Below are 12830 nucleotides of genomic sequence, written 5' to 3' on the forward strand. Positions count from 1 at the left end.
TCTGTGCAATGGCTACTGCTATAGGTTATAGAGTTACCACTCTCTCCCAAAAATACATCATCCAGGAGGATCCTCTTGATGGAGCCGTCCATATCGGCAGACTGTGTTATGGCCATTTCTTGGAGAGACTCCTTCCCCTCCAGGAGACTGTCAAACATGTTTCTGGGCAGCTTCAATGTGGTGCTCTTATTCTTCTCACTACTTGGTGAGGTAGATTGCTGCTATAACTTGATGACCCTTCACATACCTAATAATTTCTTGGCTCTCGTAGTGTATCCATTGTTTTCAGCGCCATGATGTCCTTGAGGAGCAGAATCAGTGTATGAGCAGCACAGCCAATGGGTGTGATGTGAGGGTAGGACTCCTCCACTTTAGACCAAGCAGCCTTCATGTTCGCAGCATTGTCTGTCACCAGTGCAAATACCTTCTGTGGTCCAAGGTCATTGATGACTGCCTTCAGCTCATCTGCAATGTAGAGGCCGGTGTGTCTGTGCTCTTGTAGAATACTGGTTGAGGGGCGGCGATGATTTAGTTAATCATGCTGGGCGAAGAACATTCAGAAATCTCTTCCAATACACATTGCCTGTGAGCATCAGAGGTGAACCAGTTGCATACACAGCTCGAGCAAGACATTCATTGAGTCAAAAAATACTTCTGATTCCAGGAGGACCATGAGCTGTTGCTATCGATAAGGTGTCTGATTAATCATTTTCACCTCGAATAGAAGTAGAGGGACTTTTGTCAGAGGTTGCTTGTTGTAAGTAAACATTTGTAAACAAACAAATACAATTCCATGTACAGATCAATAGTTAAGCAGTTAGATTAAACAACTCCTTTGTAAGATAAATGTTTTAAAATGAAACATGTATGGAAACAGTTGAATTAACACTCAGTTAGCAGGCTCAAGCAAGCTAAAACACACATGGTAGCAAAAACTAACTAGCAGAAATTGTTAACAAGTTAGAAATGATTTAAACACACTTTGCTGTAGCCTACTATTTACATATTCACCCCACCCAGTATTGTAATCCAAACTGGGGCTCATAAGTGTGCAAGATCTTGAGAATCAGCTGCACATGTGATGTAAGAGTGAACTGCACATGCAGAGGGTTGCAATTCCATTGAATTGGGGATAGTTTAACCAACATATGCCACAGACCTAGAATTGCCTCATGTGTATCCCACGAAAAAGGTTCACTGCTATAAGCTCACTTATTTGATCAATTTAAGTAACATTCCCCAAATTCCCGAGCTTAACTTGCAGTGGAAAACTTACCAGGAAGTATCCTTCTCTTTGCAACCCTAGTAGTGACTTTTCTAGCACGGAGATGCAGTGTCCTAGACAGCTGCGCCATCCCGGCCGGATTGGTAAAAACAGAGTCAAATTGATTGTAGAATTGATTCATTAATACAACATGGATGTTGACGTAAAACATATCTAATGGAATGATATTGAACTGATAAGATGCCCAACGATTTAACAGAGCAGTAGCGGAGTTTCTGTCTGGATCAAGTGTCACTCGGTGACTGGCTAATATGCTTTATTTATTTGCTGTGTTATTGTTTTGGTATTGAGTATCATGATACTATACCTTGTACCTAAACATTTCTGGTATCATGAAAACACTACAGTACAGCACTTCACACACACGGAGTCATTTACATGTACTGTTAATATGAATATGTCAGGGATGGGCAACTTTGGGGGTGGGAGCCACAAAAAACTCCTCATGAGTGGCTGCAGTGGCTCGTGGGTCTGCTTCTCGGCATCCAGACCCCCCCCCCCCACACACACACACCTTAAACATTGAGTTAAAGATTTTAGCGGCCCCCGCAGTTTTGGTCACTGGTTATCAAAACTGGTTATCAATTAAGTTGACCATGTTTACTACACGTTTTGATACACAGTCCAGCAGCTAGCTTGCCAATCTAAAAATGTTTTTCATTTCAAAATTGCACCTTGTGTATTCTGTTATTCTAATTCTCAACAGTAAATTGAAACCCGGACTGAGCCCCCCCCCCTCCCTGGAATATCCCTGAATTATGCCATTACATTCTTAGAATGCAGATAGTGCACTTTGCCTTTACCCTCTGAACCTTAATTGGTTAAAAATGATTAAAAAACCTTTTGTTTACATAAGGAAATAGACAAGGTCTTTCTCCTGTTGGGTATAACCATGTACAGTGCATTCGGAAATTATTGACACCCCATAACTGTCCACATTTTGTTATGATAAAGCGTAATTCTAAAATGGATTAAATAAATAGAAAATCCAAATTTAATCAACAAAAAATACCCCATAATGACAAAGCAAAAACATGTTTTTAGATTTTTTTTTAAATGTATTAGAAATAAAACACAAATATTTTTACATAAGTATTCAGACCCTTTGCTATGAGACTCGTAATTATTGTTATTGTTTGTAATTATTCACTCCTATGGCCCATTTATTGCCTGCCTACCTCGTGCCTTTTGCACATACTGAATATAGACTTTATTTTTTTCTACTGTGTCATTGACTTGTTATTGGCTTGTTTATTGTTTACTCCATGTGTAACTCTGTGTTGTCTGTCACACTGCTTTGCTTTATCTTGGCCAGGTCGCAGTTGCAAATGAGAACTTGTTCTCAACTGGCCTACCTGGTTAAATAAAGGTGAAATAAATAAAAAATATATATAAAAATTGAGCTCAGGTGCATTCTGTTTCCATTGATCATCCTTGATGTTTCTACAACTTGATTGGAGTCCACCTGTGTTAAACTCATTTATTTGAACATGATTTTGAAAAGCACACACCTGACTATATAAAGGTCCCACCGTGCATGTCAGTACAAAAACCAAGCCACGAGGTCAAAAGAATTCTCCGTAGAACTCTGAGAAGATTGTATCGGCACAGATTTGGTTAAGGGTGCCAAAACCTTTCTGCAGCATTGAAGGTACCCAAGACCACAGTGGGCTCAATCATTCTTAATTGGAAGAAGATGGTTTCTTCCATTTTTCTTTCTTCCATCAAGACTCTTCCTAATGCTGGCCGCCCGGCCAAACTGAGCAGTCGGGGGAGAAGGGCCTTGGTCAGGGAGATGACCAAGAACCTGATGGTCACTCTGACAGAGCTCCAGAGTTCCTCTGGGGAGATAGGATAACCTTTCAGAAAGACAAACATCTCTGCAGCACTCTACTAATCAGGCCTTTATGGTAGAGTTGCCAAACAGAAGCCACTCTTCAGTAAAAGGCACATGACAGCCCTCTTGGAGTTTGCCTAAAGTCACCTAAAGAACTCTGACCATGAGAAACCAGGTTCACTCGTCTGATGAAACCAAGATTGAACTATTTAGCCTGAATGCCAAGCGTCACATCTGGAGGAAACCTGGCACCATCCCTACGTTGATGGCAGCATCATGCTGTGGGGGATGTTTTTCAGCAGCAGGTACTGGGAAAATTGTCAGGATTGAGGGAAAGATATACAGAGATCCTTGATGAAAACCTGCTCTAGAGTTCTCAGGACCTCAGACGGGGGCGAAGGTTCTCCATCCAACAGGATAACGACTCTAAGCACACAGACAAGACAATGCAGGCGGGGCTTCGAGACAAGTCTCTGGATGTCCTTGAGTGGCCCAGCCAGAGCCCGGACTTGAACCCGACCGAACATCTCTGGAGAGGGTTTTTATAAATAAGCATCAACCAGTGGGTCTTGCGACGGGTATACAGAGATGACCAGTTTACAGAGGAGTATAGAGTGCAGTGATGTGTCTTATAAGGAGCATTGGTGGCAAATCTGATGGCCGAATGTTAAAGAACATCTAGCTGCTCGAGAGCACCCTTAACTGCCGATCTATAGATTGTCTCCGTAATCTAGCATGGGTAGGATGGTCATCTGAATCAGGATCATATCCAAGAAGACTCGAGGCTGTAATGGCTGTCAAAGGTACTTCAACAAAGTACTGAGTAAAGGGTCTGAATACTTATGTAAATGTCATATTTCATTGTTTTATTTTTAATACATTTGCAAAAATGTCTAAACTGTTTTTGCTTTGTTGTCATGGGATATTGTGTGTAGATTGATTAGGGGGGGGGGGGGGAACAGTTGAATCAATTTTACAATAAGGCTGTAAAGTAACAATCTAGATTTCTGAATACTTTCCGTATGCACTTCCTGATTCTACCAGTGAAATGAAAATGTGCTAGTTTTAGCTTGTGGTTTGGATAATTGTGATGTTTATGATAAAAACGTAATGTTGTTAATATAGTAATGACTATAGGCCGTGGCAGAGCCAGGGTGATATTCCCCTTTTAAGGAAATGGATTCAGTTGGTATGGGGTCATATTCATGTATATTAGAGTACATGACGCAAGGTCCATCACACATCTGACACTTTATTTTTTAAATGGAAGTGTATCCAAGTGGATTGTCGTCAGGTCTAGATTGTAGACACTCTGGACATCCTATGTATCGCTCTTTGATCTGCATCTCTCTGCTGGTGTGTAATATAATGCCTCTGTGTGTTTGTGTCCACAGTCGGAACCAGCTGTGTGCTCTGCCAGCCTCCCTGTGTGGGTTACCCCTACGAGTCCTCATTGCCAGCAACAACAAACTGGTGTGTATACCTGAGGCCATCGGACAGCTCAGGAGCCTCATGGAGCTGGTAAGAGATTATCTTTCTTTTGCTCTTTCTTTCTCTCTCTCTCTTGTGTGTGTGCCAGTCTCTGACTCAGCTCTTCGTTTCCTGTGTGAGCTCCCAGCCAGGCCTTATGTAACTGTTCTGTTCTCCACTGAGGGGTGAAATTAATGGTCCGGCCCTCATGCAGCTAGAGCAGGGAAGGCGAGGAAAGGGGAGACATTGTCTGACTCCATGTGAGGAGACTGGGAAGAACAGTGGAATAGGAAGCATTTATTATGGATGTGTTTTGAGCCATACAACCCCCCAGTCCTTACCGTAGCTCTTGTACACAAGGGGTGACTAACGATCCTCCTGGAGAGTTACTGGGTGAGCAGACCAACCCTTTTCTAACTCACCTGATTCTCTTATCTGTAACTCGTCAGGACCCTAATTAGATGAATCAGGTGTGTTTGAGCAGGGCTGGAACAAAATCCTGCACACCCACCAGTAAAGCGTTAGTTGTGTGTGAGTTAACTCAGTGTGTTGTGCCCCCTGCAGGATGTGAGCTGTAATGAGATCACTGCTCTGCCCCGTCACATCGGCCGACTCAAGGCCCTCCGAGAACTCAATGTCCGCAGGAACCTGCTCTGTGTCCTACCTGAAGGTAAGTTTAGACCCATTAAACCATATTACCTGCCATATGTCTTTCCTGTAAGTGAGTTTTGAAACCTAAGTAAGTGTTTTCCAGATGGGTCACGAAGAGACTCGGATGTTTTGTCGCAGCTGGGTCATGTCTGGGTCATGTCTGGTTGTGTTTGGAAACAATCGTTTGTTTATTTAGCTGATTTTGGTGGATCACAGAATATTTAGAGAACCAGTTACCTAAAGAGGAATTCTATGTTTGTCTTTGAATTACAATCTGTGGAAACTATGAGAATAGAAAGGTTCCGAACTTCTGTAAAGCAACACAGTTGAACAATATATGGCAAATCAAAATGGATGGACATCAGAAATAGATGGGAGAGGTTGAGGGTAGAGGAAGGACAAGACAAAAACCAAACAAAATATAACTATTGTAAAATAGATTGTGTCCTTAAAATGTATATAGTGTGTATAAGCTGGAAGTAGAAGCCTGTGTTGTTCATTAGTTTACTTCAAATAGGGGAGAGGGTGGTAGGGTTAGCGGAAAATAATAATGAAGGAAAATATATTGTTAAAAGATGTGTGTGTGTGGATATATACATTACCAGTCAAATGTTTGGACACACCCACTCTAGAGGTAGTTTTGAGTTGCGAACCGCCACGGGATTTATGGTCTTGGAATTTGAGGTTACAGTTAGGGCATCCCGTGGGACCTGCGTGTCCCGACAGAGATCATTGTGGCGCTATCTGCATTTTTCATGCTGCGGGTGGCGGGAGCAGGCAGTCAGACAGATGACTTTGCGATTAAAATATTTTTGTTGTCCCACATATTATTTGGCAACAGTAATTATTCTGCTTTGTATGCGTTAGCCTGAGCCTACCTATTTCATCAAAACACATACAGCATTATTCACACACATAATTTGCTGTTTCAACTTCAGTAGCTCACCTCTCCTCTCCTAGTTGGGCGATGAGACAAGATATAGTAGCTACTAACAATTGGATACGAAATTGGGGAGAAAAAGGGGTAAACAAATAAAATGTAATAATTTAAAAAGAAAAGACAACGCGCTCTTAGGTTAGGCTGCTATGGTGAGCGAGCATTGTGCCTTTTCATTTTCAATATGTATTGATAGTAGCCACTAACAAGATAGTAGCTACTCATGTATTTGTCTCTGCTGGCAAATCGGCCTCCTATATCCTATATGCAAAAGTAGCAGTTGTAGCTGTCATCATTCTTGCTGCTCCAAGTTCAGTACATTAGAGATCGGGTGTGTTGGTCTCAATTAAATAAAGTAGACTATAGCCTATGCAGGTGTAGTTGCACTACATGACCAAAAGTATGTCGACACCTGCATGTCAAATTTCAAAATCATGGAGATGGAGATGGTCCCCCCTTTGCTGATATAACAGCCTCCGCTCTTCTGGGAAGGCTTTCCTCTAGATGTTGGAACATTGCTGTGGGGACTTGCTTCCATTCATCCACGAGCATTCAGGCACTGATGTTGGGCGATTAGGCCTGGCTCGCAGTTGGGGTTCCAATTCATCCCAAAGGTGTTCGATGGGATTGAGGTCAGGGCTCTGTGCAGGCCAGTCAAGTTCCTCCATACCGATCTTGACAAACCATTTCTATATGGACCTCGCTTTGTGTATGGGGGCATTGTCATGCTGGAACAGGAAAGGGCCTTCCCCAAACTGTTGCCACAATGTTGGAAGCACAGAATCGTCTAGAATGACATTGTACAGTGCCTTTGGAGACCATTAAGACCCCTTGACATTTTCTACATTTTGTTACATTACAGCTTTGTTCTAAAATTGTTTAAATTGATGGAAAAAAACAATCTACACACAATACCCCATAATGACAAAGCAAAAACAGGTTTTAGATTTTTTTAAATATATATATATTTTTTTAAATGGAAATATCACATTTGCATAAAATATTCAGACCTTTTACTCAGTAGTTTGTTGAAGCACCTTTGACAGTGATTACAGCATTGAGTCTTTTGTGTATGATGCTACAAGCTTGGACACCTGTATTTGGGGAGTTTCTCCCATTCTTCTCTGCAGATCCTCTCAAGTTCGGTCAGGTTGGATGTGGAGCGTCACTGGACACCTATTTTCAGGCCTCTCCAGAGATCAATCGGATTCAAATCCGGGCTCTGGCTGGGCCACTCAAGGACATTCAGAGACTTGTTCCGAAGCCACTCCTGCTTTGTCTTGGCTGTGTACTTAGGGTTGTTGTGCTGTTGGAGGTAAACCTTTCGCCCCAGTCTGAGGTTGTGAGCGCTCTGGAGCAAGTTTGCTCCGGGTCTGAAAACTTAAGGAAATAAGGTATTTTAGTTTTTTAAATTTTAATATGTTTAAGTATTTCAAAAAACCTGTTTTCACTTTGTTATTCTGGGTTATTGGTCGGGGAAGTGACCAAGGTTCCTCTGTGGAGATGGGAAAACCTTCCAGAAGGACAATCATCTCTGCAGCACTCCACCAATCAGGCCTATATGGGAGAATGGCCAGACGGAAGCCACTATTCAGTAAAATGCACATGACAGCCCACTTGGAGTTTGCCAAAAGTCACCTAAAGACTCTGTTCTGATGAAACCAAGATTGAACTATTTGGTCTGAATGCCAAGCGTGACGTCTGGAGGAAACCTGGCACCATCCCTAATCAAGTCAAAACAAATTTTATTGGTCACATACATATGGTTAGCAGATGTTAATGCGAGTGTAGCGAAATGCTTGTGCTTCTAGTTCCGACAGTGCAGTAATATCTAACAAGTAATCTAACATTTCCACAACAACTACCTAATACTCACAAATGTAAAGGGAAAGAATAAGAATATATGGATGAGCGATGACCGAGCAGCATAGGCAAGATGCAGTAGATGGTATAAAATACAATATATACATATGAGATTAGCAATGTAAGATATGTAAACATTAAAGTGGCATCATTTAAAGTGACGAGTGATCCATTTATTAAAGTGGCCAATGATTCGAGTCTGTATGTAGGCAGCTGCCTCTCTGTGTTAGTGATTGCTGTTTAACTATCTGATGGCCTTGAGAGAGAAGCTGTCTTTCAGTCTCTCTGTCCCAGCTTTGATACACTTGTACTGACCTCGCTTTCTGGATGGTAGTGGGGTGAACAGGCAGTGGTTTGGGTGGTTGTTGTTCTTGATTGCCTTTTTGGCCTTCCTGTGACATCGGGTGCTGTAGGTGTCCTGGAGGACAGGTAGTTTGCCCCCGGTGATGTGTTGTGCAGACCGCACAAACCTCTGGAGAGCCTTGTGGTTGAGGGAGGTGCAGTTGCCTGTGGCAAACCTCTTCAAGGTTAGGAGCGTTTGTCACAAACTAAGTGGTAAACTGTCACCAAATCACCCAAGAATGAGAGTTATTTCGAACAGGACAGTACCTGCGTGTTTGTTTCTCCGTCCTGGTCCACCCAGGCCGTAGGCGAGGTCAATATAGCAGAGTTCGGTACACGAATCGGGTTCTCGGTAGGTCCAGGTCCAAACGCCAACAGGTAAGTCCAAAACAGTCCAGCTCATACACGGTAAATCCAGCCAATCTTTATTGTCTCTTTCTCTATTGTTCATAGATCCTTCCAGCACTCTCTTCTCCTCTTCCTGGTTTTTCTTGACCCTTTATCTGTGGGTTGGCTCCACCTTCTGAGGGTTCCCCTTGCTTCTGGGACTTTTGTGATCTGTAGTTCTGACAGGGGTGGCCATTTTAGTGATCGGGCAGAGCCCGTTTATTAGTTCTGCTCTCACATATCTGCCATTTACCACTCGACCCCCTTCTTTGCCACACATCTCTCCCCCTAGATCCGACCCCCTAGAAACCCATCCACGTTTCCCATTTCCTTCCCTGCTCTGTGTTTCAAGTCAAAATGAAACGGTTGGAGACTCAAAAACCACCGCATCACCCGAGCGTTCTTCTCTTTAGCCCTATGCATCCAGGTGAGTGGGGCATGGTCACTGATGAGGGTGAAGTGGCGCCCCAGCAGGTAGTATTTCAGGCTTTCTAGAGCCCACTTTACTGCCAGCGCCTCTTTCTCAACGACTGAGTAGTTGGTTTCCCGTGGTTCCAGCTTCCTGCTTAAAAACAGGATGGGGTGTTCCACCCCTTCTACCTCTTGGGATAGCACTGCTCCCAAGCCGACCTCTGAGGCATCCGTCTGAACCATAAACTCTCTCTCAAAGTCTGGTACCACCAGCACTGGATTACAGCAGAGAGCCTCCTGTAATGTCCTAAATGCTTTGGTGGCCCTTTCATCCCATTTGACCATGTTTGGCCCTCTGGCTCTAGTCATGTCGGTAAGTGGGGCGGCCACTGTGGCATAACTTGGGATGAACTTTCGGTAGTAACCCGTCAGCCCTAGGAAGGCTCGAACCTGCTTCTTATTTACTGGTTTCGGCCATTCTCTAATTGCCTTCACCTTCTTATGTTGGGGTTTGATTAACCCTCTTCCCATAGTGTATCCCAGATACTCTGTTTCCTCTAACCCCACATAACACTTGGCAGGGTTTGTTGTGAGCCCTGCCTTTCTAAGGGCGTCTAACACTGTCTGTACCCGGGGTAAGTGGGATTCCCAATCTGGGCAGTAGATCCCCACGTCATCTAAATAAACTGCGGCATATGCTTTGTGCGGTTTTAGGACTTTGTCGATGAGCCGTTGAAAGGTGGCTGGGGCCCCGTGTAAGCCGAATGGCATGACGGTGTATTGAAACAAACCGTCAGGTGTTGCAAAGGCTGTCTTTTCTTTGGCCCTGGGGGTCAGAGGAATTTGCCAGTACCCTTTTGTCAGATCAAGAGTCGTAATGTACCGAGCATTACCAATTTGCTCCAGTAGTTCATCTACTCGGGGCATGGGGTAGGCATCAAACTTGGAGATTTCATTTACCCTCCGAAAGTCGTTACAGAACCGCAAAGACCCATCGGGCTTGGAGACCATCACAATTGGGCTAGACCACTCACTATGTGACTCTTCGATCACTCCAGCTGTCAACATTTTCTCCGCCTCTGCTCTAATCGCGGCCCGTCGAGCCTCGGGTACCCGATATGGCCTCATACTCACTTTTCTCCCTGGTAGGGAAACGATATCATGAGCCGTAACCTCAGTTCGGCCAGGTACCTCTGAAAACACATCTCTGTTCTTCTGGATCAGGGTCTTTACTTCCTGTACTTGTGCTGGGGACAGAGTGGGTGAGATATTTACTTCGGCTGTATCCTGAGTGTGTGTGGGGTATGTGACCATTAGTGTTTCTCTCTCGCTCCATGATTTTAACAGATTTATGTGATAAATCTGTTCCTGGGGCCGTCGACCTGGCTGTCGGATCCGATAATTGACTTCTCCTATTCTCTCTCCAGTACTTCATATGGTCCTTTCCATGTGGCCAGTAGTTTACACTCTACCGTGGGGATCAGCACTAACACCTTATCTCCCGGTTGAAATTCCCTCAGGGTAGCCTGCCGGTTATAGGTGTGCCGCTGGTGCTCCTGTGCTTGTCTCATGTGCTCTCTGACGATGGGCATGACTGTGGCTATCCTGTCTTGCATTGCCGTGACGTGCTCTATGACACTAATATACGGGGTGGATTGGTGCTCCCAGGTTTCCCGGGCGATGTCTAAGATTCCCCGGGGATGCCTCCCATATACCAGCTCAAAGGGAGAAAACCCCAGCGAGGCTTGAGGAACCTCTCTAATGGCAAACATCAGATACGGCAACATGCAATCCCAGTTCTTCCCATCCTTATCGATTACCTTCCTGAGCATTGACTTCAGGGTCCGGTTGAATCTCTCGACCAGCCCGTCCGTCTGAGGATAGTAAACCGATGTCCACAACTGTTTCACCTGCCACAGTTTACAAAGGTCCGCCATAATTCGGGACATAAAGGGGGTCCCCTGGTCGGTAAGGATCTCCTTTGGAACCCCTACCCTGGTGAACAAGAGCACTAATTCCTTTGCAATATTCTTGGAAGCCATCGTCCGAAGGGGAATGGCTTCTGGGTAGCGAGTGGCATAATCTAGAATGACCAGAATGTATTGGTGCCCTCTGGCGGATTTGGGTAGTGGGCCCACTAAATCCATCGCTATCCTCTCAAATGGTGTTTCGATTATGGGGAGTGGCACTAACGGGCTTCTAACAGCTGGTCGGGGAGCTGTTAACTGGCACTCCGGGCACTCTCCACAATGCCGAGCCACTTCAGCTTGAATTCCTGGCCAGTAAAACCTCCTTACAATCCGGTCTCGGGTTTTATCGATACCAAGGTGTCCACCCAGAATGTGCTCATGAGCTAGATCCATTACTGTCCTCCGGTACCGAGTGGGAACCAACAACTGTTCCACCACATCAACCCCTATTTTCGAGACTCTGTACACCAAACCCCTTTTCATGATGAAGTGGGGAAAACTATTAGGCATCATACCAACATTTATGGGAGTAGCATCTACGACCTGCACATCTGCTCTGGCTTGCTGCAGGGTTGGATCCTGGTTTTGGGCCGTCCCAAAATTAGTCAAGGAACCTGCCAGGTCTGCGGGTTCTAGATCGTCGTCCTCTGGATTCAGACCGACCCCAGCCCCACTAGTACCGGGCTGTTCGTTATCAGCGAGGTTTGCCACTTCATCCTCCTCCTCCCCTACTAGCACTTGTGATGTTGTCCCCTGGGAGACCTCTTTTCCTGGCTTTGGTTGAAGGCCCCATGCTTCTTCCTGCTTGGTCAGAGTTGTTGGCTTCTCAAATATGCCATTCTTGTGGCCTAACTTTGCAAAGTTAGGAAAGTCTCTACCCAATATTACATCATATGGCATCTTTGGGACCACACCGACCTCATAATCCAGCAGACCGTCCTCTGTTTGTATGCTCACTGGGGCGGCAGGGTAGCTAGTGGTTAGAGCGTTGGACTAGTAGCCGGAAGGTTGCAAGTTCAAACCCCCGAGCTGACAAGGTACAAATCTGTCATTCTGCCCCTGAACAGGCAGTTAACCCACTGTTCCTAGGCTGTCATTGAAAATAAGAATTTGTTCTTAACTGACTTGCCTGGTTAAATAAAGGTTAAAAATTTTTTTTTTTAAACTAAGGCCGTGGGGTACAGACGGGTATCCCCATGAATGCATGTAACACTGATATCCTGTCTTGTATCCAGTTTATGATTCGGCACTAGGCTTGCAACGACCAGGGTTAGCATACTGCCGGAATCCAGCAGTGCTTCAACCTCTTTCCCTTCAACCTTCACCCTGCACATATGTTTGTTTCTTGATCTTTCAAGTACAGTGGTTACAACAGGACATGCATACCGTATATCATCTTCATTTTCACCGAGGTTACATTGCATTGGCTCTTCTTAAACTTCTTGAAACTCCCCATCCCGGATCCGGGTTTGTGACTAAAGCCTCAGGCTCATTAGCATAACGCAACATTAACGATTTCTGAAAATCGCAAATAAAATGAAAATAATGCGTCTGCTCTCAAGCTTAGCCTTTTCTTAACAACACTGTCATCTCAGATTTTCAAAATATGCTTTTGAACCATAGAAATTGACTAATTTGTGTAAGAGTATGCAAAGCTAGCATAGCATTTTGAGTAGC

General features: G+C 44.5%; 1 protein-coding gene across 7 annotated transcripts in view; it reads left to right on the top strand.

Moving 5' to 3' along the window:
• lrch1 (leucine-rich repeats and calponin homology (CH) domain containing 1) overlaps positions 1 to 12830 on the top strand; it is a 148877-nt gene that overhangs the window by 85957 nt on the left and 50090 nt on the right. For all 7 annotated transcript variants that reach the window (XM_064944345.1, XM_064944344.1, XM_064944346.1 and 4 more), the window contains exons 3-4: positions 4517 to 4643; positions 5157 to 5262. In XM_064944345.1, coding sequence (XP_064800417.1) covers positions 4517 to 4643; positions 5157 to 5262 — 233 coding nt within the window. The remainder of the gene's footprint in view (positions 1 to 4516; positions 4644 to 5156; positions 5263 to 12830) is intronic.

The sequence above is a fragment of the Oncorhynchus masou genome, chromosome 29, assembly GCF_036934945.1.
Source record: "Oncorhynchus masou masou isolate Uvic2021 chromosome 29, UVic_Omas_1.1, whole genome shotgun sequence".
Lineage (NCBI taxonomy): Eukaryota > Metazoa > Chordata > Actinopteri > Salmoniformes > Salmonidae > Oncorhynchus > Oncorhynchus masou.